Here is a 16060-nt window from a genome sequence, read left to right as displayed (position 1 = left end):
GAAAGCCAATTATGGGGAATTTTATATCGAACAGTTCTCACTGGAAAACGCTTTTAATTGCCGTAGACAACTTTTATTAGCCATCATAAAATCCCATTGATTTTCAGTACACTACAAGCTGATTCTGTTTTCCACATTCACTAAAAAGATTTATTTTGCATGACTAGCTTCCTTAGTTCTGTTTTTATAATTGTTAAAATAATATGTATTTCAATTTTCAGTAACAATTTAAACATTTGTAAAGGATTTATCACTAATGGCGGGATAAAGCAAGTATTTATGAGTCATAAAACGTTTAAAAATAAATAAAATCCGTTTGAGTATTTATGTTATTGAAAGTGAAAAATGCAAAAAAATATAATAGCTGTTATCCACTGACTCAATTGGACCTCATTGGACTGCAAATATATGGGCACAATAAATTATATCAATTTTTTTGTTTAATACTTACATATATGTACAAAAATATATATATTTTTAAGGCGAAATGCAAATACAATATGTTATTTACCCAGAAATTGTTGTATTTGGAACTTGTGAAATTGAAAACGGGAACTTAGCCCTATACCTCTAAAATCTTTATGGCTTATCTTCACTGCTGCAAATGAGTTAAAAGCCCAGAAACGCAAGACATTGGCTGACAATTTTTATTGAAACTTGTTGAACTCTTTGCCGGTAATTGTTTGCCTTTTGGGCTTTGTTTGAGCGTCTGTGGCTGGTGACAAAGCCAACTTAAGTAGTTGGCCGCCAGCTTATCGCCCGGTCGTCCCCGTGGTGGCCCTCCGAGGACCGGGAGTCGTTTGAAAGACATTATTCCGGGTTCGCCTTTGTCCGGCGATTACTGGCCTTCGGCGCCAGGTGGGCTAATCGCCGGCTGAGCTGTCCGTGGAAAGCCGGAAAAGCCAAGAAAGCTGATCGCGAAGGTGACTCGGTGACTTGGTTTCTTGCTTTCTTGGTGTCCTGGCCAAAAGTCGCCTAATTAGCTGGCACTTTGTCCTGGGCCACTTAATTAGCCGGGTCCTAGTGCAGAGCTCCGCGCACATACAAATTGTTGGCGGGGACAATTGCATTCCAGTTGCGCAACAGAAATGGGCGCCAATTAAAGTTGGCGGCAGACTGGGAATTCGAGTTGGCGGCGGCGGCGGCGTCGTCATCCAAAAGTTTGGCTAGCATATTTAAACTTTTTGCGCCAACGTTCGTTGTTGGATTTTATGTGTATGATTTTAATTCCATTAAAAATTGCGCCCGGCATGCGAAATATACAAAGGGTTAAGAGGAGGAGGAGTTGCAGTTGGATGCAGAGTGTCACATTTAAAATATTTTTATTGCTAATACTTTTTTTTGCTTTTACTGTAGTTCAGTGCTCGACGCTAATTAAATGTGTAAATTGTTGGAGTTTTTAATTAAATGCGACAAATGTCTACAAAAATTAAGCGAAGCAGGCGAGGACAACAAAAGGATTGGCCGGACTCCATTGTCCTGGGAGCCCTCTCTTCTCATGGCTGCTGCTGTTTTGGCCTGGCATTATTTGGCTTACAGCAAAAGCTCGTCAACTTTTTCTAGTTCACTGCAAAAAAGGCGGCAAATCAAATCAGCGAAATGCAAATGCAAAGCGAGGCAAACGGAAATGGCAAACAATTTGGCAAACTTTCTCAGCTATTTTTGATGAGGGCAGGCACAATGGCAACGCGTGCATTTCGTACAATAGGGTTATGTAAATAAAATAAAATAATAATAATAAGTAGTCGTAAGTAGTTAGACAAGGCACATTAGAGACGCGTGAGCTGTGATCAATCTGGCAGGCGCCACACTTAACTATTCCTCCTTGTTCTCGCCAGCGGGCACCTCCCAGTAGTGCTCGTCCTGGTGCTGCTCGTCCTTCTTCAGGTTCCGGAAGTTGGTGTACTTCAGCACGGCCCCTGGTTTGGGATTAAAGAGGATGTTAAGACTAAAGCTACATTTTTAATTTAGGAAAAAACTGAAACTTAAGTATTGTACTTTATTTAATAGTTAAGTTTCAGGATATCTTGGTTTATGAAAAGTGTTATCAATTTACTAAAATATTAAATCAAAAATTTCAGACTATCTTAAACTAAGAAAAACTATTTTTGATATATCTTAAATTGGTCTATAAATACTACTATGAAAAACACCCTTTCTAAGTTAGACGTTCGTTGTTTTTCCATTTTGGTTATTTAAAAAAATTCCTAGTTCCTAATTCTTAAAAAAAATACCCATACAAACCTGTCAAAATACCACCGCCAATGGCAATGAGCAGTGTGACAGCAATGCCGAACAGTTGGTAGCCCGCCTGTGAAGTTGCATTCCGGCCAAGACCCTGTGGGATATGGGTCCAAAAAGGATTAACACCCACCGCTGGAACAGCCGGACACGGATACTCACGCCCATGATTTTGGTCTCGGTTCCGTTGGTGCCCACCATGGCTGGGAAAATGTCCTGCAGCTCGGACTGGTACTCGCCCACGGAGGCCATCGAGGCGTAAATGGCCGAGGCAATGGCCGAAATCAGGGCCGGCATGCCGTGCAGGTTGTGCACGCCACAGGTGTCGTGCAGCCTCAGATTGGCGGTCATCCAGGGCTGGAAACCAGTTCAAAGGATCATAAATGGATAGCTTTGCGCAATGAATAACAGAAGTTTTAGAACCTGGGTTTAAAGGGCTAAGAGTTGGTCTTTAAAAAATATATTGCAAAAATTACTAATATTTCTCCATTTTAAGTAATTAGAAGAATTAAGACTTTGAATGGAGGCACATGGTGCTATTTTTCAGGAAATATCACTGGTCCAGAAACAGAATAATATGTATATATTTTATTAAAGGTGAGTTTCTAATCAAATACATTGGTAAACGTTTAACAATAAAATCAAATTTAACATGCTTTCAATTATCCTCTAAGCTATATATAAAAGCAATTCATTATTTTCTAAGTGGCTTTTAAGATTTATTATCAATTACTAAATAAAGAGGTAAATTAAGTTATTGATTTGATTTATTTCTAATAAAGGCATTTAAACGGAAGCAACAAACATTTTATTTAAGGCACTTTAAAGACAGAAAGCAATGAATTTCCCTTAAATTCTCAACAAGTTAGATCGCAAGATGTGCTGTCCGAGTTTGAAATATAGTAATTAATGGCCAGTGCCAGCATTAAATTGAATAAAAGTGAAACATGGCCAGGGAGTCAGTGTGTCATCTGAAAAGTGCAAATTTATTTACTGCTCCAGCGAGCGGAACCGAAAAGGGGTAAACCCCACGGATTTCGGGGCTGCGTGGTCGTAATGCAAATGGAAGTCCGGCGGATTCCGGGATGAAGTCCAGCGGAATACGGGATGCGGCTGACCGGCGGGCAACAAACTTTACTCATTAGCGTCGCATTTTTCCTGGGCGCACTAATTAAAGCGAAGCCACCGCCAGCTAGATATAGTTCTAGTTCCATTCCAGGTTCGCGATTTGAATAGCGGGCTTATGCTTGTATGACGGGGTATTATGGAGGGCTACAGAACGCCCCCTTTGGGTTTTCAATTTCTACTTTTTTCTGGCAGTTTCAGCCTTCCAAACTTACGGTTAAATAGCGATAGCCGAGCACCGAGACCGTGCCGGCGATAATGCCAATTAAGACGGCTCCGTGGGCGCCGAGCAGCAGGTTGCACACCGTGCCCACGGCCACTCCGCCGGCGAGGGTCGAGTTCTGCACGTGCACCATGTCCAATTTATTCTCGTGGCTGACAAGCGCGGATACGACGAAGGTGGTCACTGTGGAGTAGAACAACGGAGTAGGGGGCGTTAGGATGATGTTCCCAGGAACAGGACAGCACAGAACAGGGCTAAAAACACGCAGGAGGGAGGCTGCGGCTCGCATTTATGGTTGGCGGGCGGATTGAATGAAGCCCGGCCAGTGAATTTCGAATGGACTGCCTTAATTACATGATATTAATGCATTTTTGAATGAGTCCCAGGTAGGTTCATTAGGGTGCGCAAAGGTACTGGGGCTTGCTGTTAAAAATGTGGCTTGAGCGGGGAGTTCTTTATGGGGAGTTTGGTTAGACTTATTAGCTGTGCATTTTAAATTGGTATTGCGTTTACAAGGAGTATGTTTTTTAAATTAATTGCTGTTTATCATTGTTTAATTATTGCATATTTGGGAAGATATGTTAACAGTTGGCGGTAAGCTACAAGTATTTTTAACATATAAAATAATAGCAAACGATAGTAGAAAAATGGTATCCATTTTGCTTAAAATGTATATTTTAATATTAATAATAATAATATGTTAGATAAACTCGAAGTTAAAAAATTGATGTTACTAATAACATCAATTTTTTAACTTCGAGTTTATCTAAAATTTCTATCATATTAACAATGCTCTATGTGTCATACATACATACAGTCCTCTGGAAAAGGGTAAGCTATTTAAAAATCTCAATCAATTGCAAACGATACATTAAACAGAATAATCACGTATACGACTTGTTGAACAGCAAAGTCTGCGTTTTCCCTGCTATTTATTCACTGCTGTTTCTCCAGTAAGCAAACTCAGTTGCATGCTAAAATCCTTTGCATTCATAAACCTTCCTTTTAAGGTTCTCTAAGTCCAACGAGCAGCTATCGCTAATCACTCGACCAGCAGGAATGACACACCCAGCACAGCAACAGCAACTGAACCGCACTTTTGCAATAAACACAAAACTAATAAAAATGTAAACACGACAGTGGCAAGATCCCTTTGGATTTCCCTGGGTTTTCCAGCTGGGGGAGGTGCCCCAGCATTATGTCGCCTTTCCGCTGGCCACAGCACAGCAAAATAACAAAACAAGGACGCTTCGGTTTATGACCGGCAGCCAGCATAAATCTCGGCTGAATAACACTAAATACTTAAAAATCTCCATTTTATGGCGGAGCATATGTTGCAGCCATAATAATTTGCATAAATTAGTTGGGGCCAGGCGTCGGTTGGCCACTGCAAATAAGTAAGGCAAATCTCAACCGACGTGTTGGCCAAACAGGGACAGTTCCGGCGGGGGAAAGTCCAACCGCAACAATTTCAAAACAGCTTTTGACGTTGTCCGGGCGACGCAAAACAACGAGAACAGCAAATTCTGGCTTAAAAATCAATTAAACAGCGTTTTTACAGCCGGTCCCCATCCTTGTCGTCCTGCTCGAGGACTAAACCAAAGCCAAGCCAGAGGCATCCGAGATTCAGGATTCAGGACATCAGCTGCTGCTGTTGCTTTTGTTTAGTTGCCTTCTCCTGCTCGAACATTAAACAATTTAAATTAACGCCAATGGTGTCACTTGCGACTGTAAAATGTGTTTTGTGCTTAGCGTTGTTGGCCAATGCGGGCAGCCTCCCCCTTGCGACCCCTAAAAATCCACCCCTCTGACCAGACTGGAGTTCTAAACGGACCCAAACCAAAAAGCACACAGAAGAAAATAAAATAACTCGCCCATCTGTTCAAAGATTAGAAAGTATATATTTCCCATGGCTAACTAATAAAGTAAAATTAGTTAATGCATTTTTAAATTCCTCGTTTTTATATTGCCATTATAATAAATCTTGGTTTGCAAACTATTAGTGTTTTCATTTGAATTATAATATTTGGGTGTTGATTATGATTTGAAATACCTATTTTATTTTATAATTCAAATACAATTAATAACAAGTGTATAGCTAAACCAATAATAAACCAATCAATTAGTTTAGATTAATTAAAATAATGGTAACCTTTCCTGAATACCTGCTCTTAAATATGTTTTTTAAATATATTTTTTCTGTTTAGGGTAACTTGGAATGAAGTCAGTTTTTAGCAAAAACCAACATTATAGTAAGAATATTTGGTAAAAATTTGGACGTTATATATTTACAAGTTTGGGATCTGAATTTATTCTTTAAGTCTTATGTACAGCTTTATAAACATAGATATAAGTTTTTGCTTTAAAAAATTCCTATCATATCATTTTTCCCTGTGCATACCTAGGAGAAGGTCCAGACGACGTTTCGGCTCATTTTGTGCCTGGTGTGAAAACAACAACTGGGGCGTATTTTTGCTGTTGGCGCCGCATTCGGACACCAAATGGCGTCGTCTGACCCGATCCCCTCCTGCTCCCGCTCCTGCTAGTCCTCCTACTCCTGGCCAAAACCAATCCTGCTGGCCAGGCCATGCATGTCCGCCCGCATGGCCGACATGGACCAGCGTGGCCACACCCACCAGACCGCCTCTAATTTCAGCATTGAACTGAACCCCAGCTTTAGTTTAATTAAGGCAACAACCAGTGAGCCAAGCAACCGGCCACCGAATGGACAAGGACACGGCGGGCAGGACATGCGGGAGTGGGTGGGGGCTGTAGGCCACTGCAACGGACGGAGCCGCACGTTGACTCAACTAATCGCACATCCTTCCGCATAAAATGTCCATCCCCATCCCCTCGGCAGCCCCCAACATGGATACTCTAGGATGTCTATCCTTGGGATGGGGTCATCCCAGTCGGCCGCCCAGATTGGAATTCATTGATTAAGTTTCCTCTGGCCAGATATGAATTGCAACTAAATTTGAATATGCACTTTATTGAGACGAGAATTTTTAACTCAAATTAAGATGTACTCGGGCAAAGCTGAGAGTGCTTTTCAAAGAGCAAAGAAATTATGGGCAAAAAAGCAAAATGAAACACTAACAAGTGGTACTCTTGAAAACATACAATATGATTCGTTTATACTTTATGTGTATGGCTCGCATTCCATTCGGGCAATTAAAAATGCGAAAAATCACTGTGAAGTGTTCTTTGTTCAGCATATAAAGTTAATGAACTTTGGCAAAAGAATTTTTAAGTTGGCAAAATATTTAATAACCAATATGGAAATATATACTTGTTTTAATTGCTGGCAATGGGATAAATAATTTAAATCGTTAATTCAAACAAAAGATGTATTTGACTCGGAAATTGGATCACAGGAAGTGGGTTTCATTGTGTGTGTAAAGTGTCTTTGAACTTATTTCATTGTTGGAAAACAAAAATGCAAATACCAATGGGAAATTAATAAAGAGAAAAATGCGTTCGTAACTAACATTGTTAAATATTATATTTAATTAATGATACAAACAATTTATTATTATTTTAAATATTTTGTTATGACAAAATACATTTTCTAGGGTGTTTCTTTCGACGACTAACTCCTCCTAAAATTTTTCCCAGCTCCTGGTAACTCATGTGCCTTTTAAGGTGTTACCTCCGCCACGTAACGTGAGGGCTTTAATACCATGGCCAGAAGAGCCGGAGCAGAAAGCCGGCGAGACTCTGGCCACAGTTAGCCAAGTGTCGCCCCGTCCCGAGTTGGCTTATCTCAGCTGCTGGCCCTACTATTATTACTGGCCCTGTTGTTGCTGCCGGGCGTCCTTTGTATACATTTAATTTGTGTTTTGTTATTTACATTAACCGAGCGAGTCAACCAAGGCAAAGCCCCACCCCGGGCTGCTGCTTTTAGCACATTTTCTGTATGTGCCCGGCCAGGACTGGACCTGAATGGGATTTACCAGTGACTACCGACTGCCGACTACTGACCCACCCATCGCACCAGGCAAATGCCGGACAGGCTGGCTCGTTTTTATGTGCGCTACGTGCTCAAAATAAATTTTCAAATGTGTTAACGAAACTATTTGACATTTAATTAGTTTGTGAGTCGCATGCGAAAGGACCTGAAAAGGGCATTGGGCTGGGGCGAAAAGCTGCCTGCGAGCCTTTTCAATTTCATCGGGAGCCGTGCTAATAGGCCCGCCAACATTATAATTAACAAGGCCTAAGGAGACCATAGGAATGACCCAGCCGGGCGTGAAGATATGTGCGAGTGGGCGAAGATGGCCGGAAGATATGTCCGGAGATGGACGGCGGAATGTCATCCAGCTGCCCTCCACTTGAGCCGGCTAATTGCCGGGGCACGTGACTCACCTGTTGCCGCGGCTAATGACAGGAACGTGTTCAAAGTGGCCCGCTCGCCGCCGGCTCCCTCGGCCAGAACGGAGTTGAAGCTGGGCCAGTACACCCACAGGAAGGTGGTGCCGATCATGGCGAAGATGTCCGAGGTGTAGCTGGCGCCCTCCAGTTTTCCCGCCTCATTTTGGTCGCTGGCGGGCCTCAGCATCAGAGCCACCGCCAGGCCAAAGTAGGCGCCGAAGGCGTGGACGGTGATGGAACCTCCACAGTCGCAGATCTGACAAGGATAAAGCATGTACGATCAATAAATATATTTATAAATATTTATAAATTATTATAAGTACTTATTTAGGACAAGAAAGCAAGCCACTTGATTATACATATGCCTACGTAACGAAAAAAAACCACTTAAGCTATGGCTAGAAATATTGTAATTTACAAAATACTAAAACATACGTCATTAAAAGAACGTTACATAAAATAAGGAATATTTCCAAATTAAGATTTTATAAAATTAAAACAAAAGTTGTTACGTTTAATTCGTAATATAGTATTAAACGTGTCTATCTTTGAACCACTTTTGTTATTGAACAGGTAATATAAATTCAGTAAACCTATGTTTACAAAATATTTCAAATCTTTCTGTAACTTTTGTTAATTAATAGGTAATATAAATTCATTTAACCCATACGCAAAGTATGTTTACAAAATATTTCAAAATTCATGTAATTATAATAAACGAAAATAATGCTTATTCCGCATTCAAATTATGCCATTGAAGGCATTAGCGAAATGTCATGCTTTCTCGTAACATTATGCGCGTTTTATTTTCAATTTTATTACACTGCTTTGATTAAGCTTATGGAAATCATCTGTTTGTTTTTCTAGCAACCCGAACTGCATAAAATTATCACCGAATTTTAGCATGCATTTTAATTCGGTTTGCATATGGTATGACCCATTTGTCACGACCTGTTTAAACCTATTTTCATAAATAAGTATTGGGCAAATAATAAATATTGGTTCGCCATTTGCTGAAATGTTTGGAGGAAATATGCTTTGCTGCTGGGTGTTTTATAATAAATATTTAGCCCCTACTCACACTGAAAACATGCAGGGCCAGGTACTCGTTGGCCGCGAAGAGGGCCACCTCGAAGATGGACATGCACAGGAGCTGGATGGGCGTGGTCCTGCCCAGGAGGGCGCCCATGCTAATCAGGGGCACGGCGGCGGCAATGTCCGCATCAATGATGTTCTCCAGGGAGAGGCTGTGGGCGGAAAAGGAGGGGGATGCGGTGAGCAGGAAGTGCGACAGGTGTCACGCCCTCGGCCGCATAAAAAATGGCTACAACTTCACCCAGAATGGCCGCCAAATGAAATGGAATACATTTTAAAGCATTTCAAGGCGGTTTATATTTCTACACAGGAAAATACAAAGTGAATCAACTTGAAAAACGTGTAAATTTATTATAATTAAGTCTTTTAAAGGACTTTAATATTTTATTTCTTTAATAAATTAAGATATTTCGATTAAAATGAACTGTTAAAATTCTCATTTAAAATTTGTATTCCTTATTATGATTAGTAATATACCTTTTTTTAAGCCAGCAAACAAAATATTTAAAATTTGAATTAATTTAGAAAATTGTTAAGTGTTTAGTCCCTGCCATAAATTATTTATTCCACCTTCTTTCAGTACATTTGACTGTCAGGTTCTTTTTACAGCTGCTTGTCCTTTTGTTTGCCATTTGACTTGGGATTGTTGCCCATTTCACTTAGCATAAGTAGAGGGCTTCACCCGAAGCCCTTGCCCCTGCCCCCTCAGGTTGACTTCTTCATTTAAAGTAATTGCTTGAATTCATTTTCAGCTTCGGGGTATTTTTCTTCATTTGACTTCACAATCTTATTTGCTTGTGGCCTGTCAAATGGGCTCTGGCCTCTAAGTCAAGCAATTAATAAATTGAATACAGGTGGTGGAGCTCACCTGATCTTGCCTTCCTCCATGTGGAGGAATCCCTTCATCAGGACGGCCCACTGGACCGTCAAGGCGGCCATGAACAGGGTGAATCCAGTGGCACTGTAGCCGTATTTACGCAGAAAAGTCATCAGGAAGCCAAAGCCAATGAAGATCATCACCTGGATGTCCTGGAACTCTGTGGGGAAATCAGGAGAGTTTGATTCTGGGTGGAGGAGGTGGGTCCGTCTTGGCCATCTGGGATGCCAATTAATAGAGTCAAGTCGTTTCAATTAACCGCCCAATTGTCTGCTGCCAAAAGTCAATTGCATTGAGATTGATGTCACCAGGGCACCAAGACGCAATGGCAGCTGCCCCACTGTGGGGTGTGGATACCCCACCCCCAACCACCCACTGTTACACCACCCACCAACCCCCACAAAACACCCCCTGTGTGCGTATGTGTGCCCGCGCGGGTGCAATTAGTGTGAAATACGGTTTAATTTATTTATTATGAATTGCAACAAGTTGTTTACAGACGCATTTGCATAAATTGAAATTAATGACTTTAATTATTCATTTGTGCGCGTGTGTGTCGTATGTCCCATTGTTCGGTTTCGGTTCGTTTCAGTTCGGCAAAATGTACTATGTGCCCCGTACAGTGGCTGAAGTAATTAATGGAATTGGTGCCACGGGACCCAAAAGACTGCGGAGACTGTGCGAAAAAGAACTTCATTTATTTATGACCCGCCAACACTTGGCAAACAATGCGGGTCCCGCCCTGCCTTTGGTCCCGACCCCATCTCATTCCCCCGAAATAGAACAGGACTAGAGTTTATATCTATATATCGCTGGTTGGCAGGGGTAATAGCTTTATGTGGGCTTTGATTTAGGGCTTCAACTTGGTGTCCTTTTAATTGTTTTTGACCATTTTGCATCCGTTTTCCCTTTATTCGTATTCTGCCATTTTAATTACTTGGTTATCAATAGGATGTATACATTTCAATTGCTCAATTTTCAAGTAATTAAGTCAATTCTTATAATAGATACGTTTCTATTTTCGGATCTTATCTATTCACTATTAATTCAGAGCCATTGAAACGGCGTAAGATCAAACGTTTTTTCAATGAATTAATAAGTTCTCAATTAATCTTCATTTAATAAAGTTTTTTGCGAGTCATAGAAAAACAAACATGGTATTGGGAATAAAAAATATGCAAAAGATGTTGCCAAGTTCTTCAAGTTTAGTGTCTTCCATTAGCCCTAGGCGGCTAATTAACCAAAAGAAAATATCTTAGAGCAGAGCTATAAATAAAACTTTCACACGTTTTCGGTTTATTTTAAAGGGCACATCTAAAAATAGTTAGATGATATTTATTTATTTCTGTGGAGTCGCTGTGCGATTAATTGAAGAAAAACTATTTCAATGCACTCACTTTCATTGCACAAAAACTACCAAACAAACAAACCAACAATAATATAGAAATAACGTATACAAACACCGAAAATGATATTTTTGCACGTTTGCTATTATTTTAGAGGGGTGAATCTAAATATATAATTTTTTTCCCCACACAAGAGGTGCAATTTTAGGGGTTCCATGTAAATAAATCCCCCAGCGTATAAAACAACTTTTGTATTTGATTTGTCAGTATGAAATGTTTGCACTGTTGCCATGCATATTTAGTTTAAGTGACTTTTATTAGACAAAGCGGGCTAATTAACCAACAGAAAATGTTTTAAAAATACAAACAATAAAATGGTAGCTTGACTAAAGTCGTAAATAAATAATAATTTGATTAGCGCAAGTGTTTGAGCTTTGGCCGAGTAGATTTAAATTTAGTGGATATTAGCTCATGTTGGCTAATTAAACAAAAATAAGGAAAACTTGAAATGCATGGCCTGTAAAAAACAGTTTGGTCAACAGATATTTTCGCACATCTGTGGTTTTTTCAGGGCCAAATTTAGGTATTTAAAAAAATGGGCGTTTCTTAGAAAACTGTTGCTATGATATAAACTCTTTGTAAGCTTAGTCAGACCTATAAAGTTAATTAATTTATGATGTTCTATGAAATAACAATAACTAATTATTTAAAGTGGAAATAAGAAACAATTATTCAAATTATTAAAAACTACAAAAACAATAGTTTTCCAAGCCAAATGTTCTTTTTTATTAAAAATGTATTTAAAATTACCTTAGTATGTCAAATAATTGTATCTAATGCGTCAATTACTTCTTTAAAAATGGTTCCCCAGTGCTTCATCTTAGAGGCTTAAAACAGGACTCTTTTGTTCAAGGATGGCAGAAAGGATGGGGTGAAAATCCCAGCTACTCACGCGGATATTTGGAAACGTGTTCGTTTGCTGATCCAGCGTCTTCGGCGCCGATTGCCCGGGGCAGCGCCGTCTTTTCGTAACGCACGAACAGCCAGAATAGAACCAGGAAGATTATTTGCACAATCATCAGGACGACGTAGCCCGACACTTTGGCAGCCGGCGAGTGCATGGTGGCAGGAGGGATGCTGTTCGAACCGGGGCAAAAAACACTACGAAAACTAGATGGAACGGCTCCTGATTGGAGTTCGAGTAAAAAACGGAGACGGAGACGGGGTTTTTGCTTTTCAGATCCCGGCCGCAGACGATGCAGCACGTGTATGCGAAGTCCAGGAAGTCCTTCTCCCCCTCTTGGGATGTGCAAATATTTGTGTGCTTTTCTGCCCTAGCTCCCAGACCTCGGGATGCACACTATCTCCAAATATATGTGGACAGATATATACACATCCGTTCACATTCACGATCTGCTGCGGCTGAGCACTGGGCGCGTACTGATGCCCGGAGCGATGAGCGCGGCGTGTAAGTAGCTGCGAGTGGGGTCTGCGGTCAACGGGGCGTATGTGCGATATCCACAGCGATTTACTCGCATGATATAACTATTTGATTTAATTTGCAGTCGCCGCTGTTTCGGTACTCTGGCTGAATTATTCACATTGCCCCTCTGGAGACCGAGTCGTTGTGGTTCCATTATATTTAAATTGTTTTTGTTTTAGCTGCATTGCAATTTCAATTCCAATTCCGAATACGAATCCAAATCGTTTTACAAGGCAGCCCAGACCTCCTTTGCGGTCTCTCCACCCAAAAGTCTGGCTTCGTTTCGGTTTGGTTTGTTTGTTTCGTTGGTCAATTGATTGGTAATTCGTTACAAATTTATCCTCAGACTGCATTTTAGAGCTGTTGCAGCCGGACGATTTGCATAAACGCTATTGAATGGCTTGGCCCGGCTTGGAAGGTGAAAGTGGCTTAAACTTTAACGAATTCTCCCCATTCAGAGTGTTGTTATTGACTCTGGGCCAATCGGTTGAACCACTTAGGAGGGGATTTCTTGTTGACTGATAAGCCGCAATCTCTGTGCTGGTCAAGTGGCAATTGTCGTGGGTGTTGAGTGTGGGGATATGTCAACAGAGGCGCTTCGGCTTGGGATCTGTCTACACACCAATTAATCACACATACCCAGTAGTTGCCGCAGAGTAATTAACATGCTAACAGCCGAAATGAAGGGTCGTAAAACCAAATACCGCTCAACTGGAGCAGCTGACTCGATCGCAGATCGCCGCTCATTGATGAGCCCCTTTCATTCGACTATTTTCGGTTTGTTCAAGCAATTTCAGCTGGTTAACAGCCTTTTTTAGTGGTTTAGTGCGAACTTAATGGGCATATAAAGAGCACGACGAGTCGCACTCAAGTGCCAAAAGCTTCCAGTTGCGAATGTTTGAAGTGGCCACAGATCAGATGCCTAAATCACACTACTTGGGGGGGAAATTATTGCAAAATTAATTAAACAGTAAATCGGTTAGAATTCTACATATGTACAAATATATTGATCATTTTAATCATAGTTAATTGGCGTGCCAAATATTTATTTTAAAGTTTGTGCGTTTAGTATGGACCGCTACATTTAAGTCTTATAAATCTAGATGACTTGGGTGAAAGTGTCAAACTGTCTTAAGTAAACAGTGATTCAATAAAAGAAGTCAAATGCGAAACACTCAAAATATCACATTATTTAAATTTATAAAAAAAAAATAAAATGTTTCACATTTTTGATCGGCTAATTTTCTCTAAATGAATCTGCAATTTTATTATATTTTAATACTGACGCCGATGACGCGACCAAATGACGTGGCAACTAATTAGATATCGGCAACATTAGAATAATACGAAAACAAAATTGTTCAACACAAATATGATACATTTTAAATTATTTTGTATTTTTCAAAAATACTAAAATCGCTTTCAAAAAATTTGAACCAAATTTAATTGAAAAAATTCTGTAGCAAAAAATGAACATTGTGGCAATGGTATCATGTAAATAAAGACTTTTAGCTTAAGAACATACGTTCGCAGCTGGAATAGCTCTCAAATTCATCTACTGATATATAGACCGAGTGGAAGTTGAAAACCTGGAGAGCATTCTGCTAATTGCTAAAGCAAATATCCATATCAAATTAAAGAGAACTCATAAAAGCGGTTAGTGGGGGGCCAGAACTCACAGAGGCCACTGGGGCGTATGATTGATATTTATTTTTTCAACAAACACAAGTGCACCTGTGTGAAAATTGAAATTCTCATGGCGCTGGCAACAATAAAAAAAAGGTAAGGCAAAGCAGGCCCCACATAAGAAAATGTGTGAAGTTTGCGCAAAAACCACAAATGTTGCCAGGCACGCGCTCGGATCTTGGAAATCCATACACACACATTTCGGCAAAGGAAGAAAGCACAGTGAAAGCAAAGAAAGCAGGGAAGCGAAAGAAAGGAAAAGCATTCCGGGGTCGAAAGGGAAGGTGAAGGTGAAGGTGGCACATCAGAGCGATTTCGTGCTGCCTACTTGGGAGGGAAATTTGCATCCGCAATCACTTTAAATGTTTCCGTTTGAATACGCAAATAAATCGAAAAGGATTTCCAATGAATGCTTATGAGTGTCCTGGCAAACCCTTGTTAATGTTGTTGTTTACAACAAGTGTACATGTCTAAATCCCAGAAAAGCGGAGCTCCAGAGCGTCAGAAAAAATGCGATAACCCGGCCGAGCGGCTGCCAAACTGTCAGGATTGCGACCAAACTCCGGCCACAAGTGCCCCTCCAAGCGGCCAGTCTGGGTCATGCGGAAGTACGTATTTGGCCCGAGTGCCAGCTGAGCCATAAATAAATATGAGCCACTGTTGTCAGACAACGGCACAACAACGTTGACGATATGTTGATAAACTTTAACACCCCACAAACACTCGCCCGAACCCGGCCAAGTGTCCAGAGCAGTAGTGCAGAGTAGCTGCCAGGATTCCTGCTCGTCGAAGGACCTCTGGCTGCAGCAGTTCCTGCTACAGCTCCTGCCACAGCTCCTGCCACAGCTCCTGCCCCAGCTGACCCACAACAATTGCCCGAGTGCCGCTGCATGGCCATATGCACCGTGTTTGCATTCCCATTCGGGGCGAAAGTCCTTTCGGGAACATAACAGAACTGTTTTGTGTGGCTTTCCTGCGAAAGCCCAAGTATCTGGCGAGGAATCCTAGCTGGCTCAACAGCACTGCAAAAAATAACAATATTGTAATATAATATAAATAATATATTTAATAATATGTATAAAATGATATCAATAATAATAAATGTATTCTAAATAATAAATATGTCCTATTTAAGAACTTTATATGATTCGGCGTAAAAACTTAGGCTACATAAACTACTTTTAAAATAGGTATTATATCGTTTTTTACTACATAACATAAACAAAATATATGTACAATGTACATTGTACATATGTAAAATATACTAGCTTTATATATATATGTTGAAAATATTCATTGGCTACATAAAACTATTTTTAAGTTTCATGTTACCATATTTTATAATAAATACATTAAAAAGCTTTTCTAAAACTTAAAATTAAACAAGTTTTTTTTTATTATTTTTGATCTTCAATCTTAAATAAATCCTTGTGGAATAAATAAAATCAAACAATGATTGGGATAAAATAAAATGAACTGTTGGTTTACTGAAATGGTGTTTTTAATAGTTTTATAAGCTCATAAATTTAAGAAATCTTTAAATTATAAAGATATTTCTCTATGTGCAGCATTCCAGTGTCGCTCCAGTTGCAAAATTTTTGGCTGCCACT

At 40.2% G+C, this 16060-nt stretch overlaps 1 protein-coding gene across 2 annotated transcripts; it reads right to left on the bottom strand.

Moving 5' to 3' along the window:
- Positions 1–480: 480 nt before the first annotated feature.
- Positions 481–12718, bottom strand: LOC119554070 (ammonium transporter Rh type B). Of its 2 annotated transcripts, none has more exons than XM_037864814.1 (9): positions 12234–12718; positions 9927–10095; positions 9045–9210; positions 7958–8219; positions 3582–3772; positions 2404–2598; positions 2245–2338; positions 1817–1919; positions 481–1180 (listed from the first exon to the last, which is right to left on the bottom strand). In XM_037864814.1, exons 1-9 carry the CDS (start codon positions 12400–12402, stop codon positions 1021–1023), a joined length of 1509 nt encoding a protein of 502 aa, XP_037720742.1. In that variant the 5' UTR covers positions 12403–12718; the 3' UTR covers positions 481–1020. The 2 variants fall into 2 exon arrangements, with proteins under 2 accessions (XP_037720742.1, XP_037720741.1); XM_037864813.1 differs by lacking the exon at positions 481–1180 and adding an exon at positions 1297–1567 and having other exon boundaries at positions 12234–12717.
- Positions 12719–16060: the final 3342 nt, after the last annotated feature.

The sequence above is a fragment of the Drosophila subpulchrella genome, chromosome 3L (genome assembly GCF_014743375.2).
Source record: "Drosophila subpulchrella strain 33 F10 #4 breed RU33 chromosome 3L, RU_Dsub_v1.1 Primary Assembly, whole genome shotgun sequence".
Taxonomy (NCBI): domain Eukaryota; kingdom Metazoa; phylum Arthropoda; class Insecta; order Diptera; family Drosophilidae; genus Drosophila; species Drosophila subpulchrella.
This window is presented reverse-complemented; position numbering and strand designations above follow the sequence as displayed.

What these genes read in the sequence shown, in the direction of transcription:
- LOC119554070 (XM_037864814.1), bottom strand. Translation starts at nt 12,402, where the DNA reads ATGCACTCGCCGGCTGCCAAAGTGTCGGGCTACGTCGTCCTGATGATT. An exon ending in ACACGTTTCCAAATATCCGC is followed by an intron (nt 10,096 to 12,233) that starts GTGAGTAGCTGG and finishes ATTTCCCCACAG; the next exon opens with AGTTCCAGGACATCCAGGTG. An exon ending in TGGCCCTGCATGTTTTCAGT is followed by an intron (nt 8,220 to 9,044) that starts GTGAGTAGGGGC and finishes TATCCTTGTCAG; the next exon opens with ATCTGCGACTGTGGAGGTTC.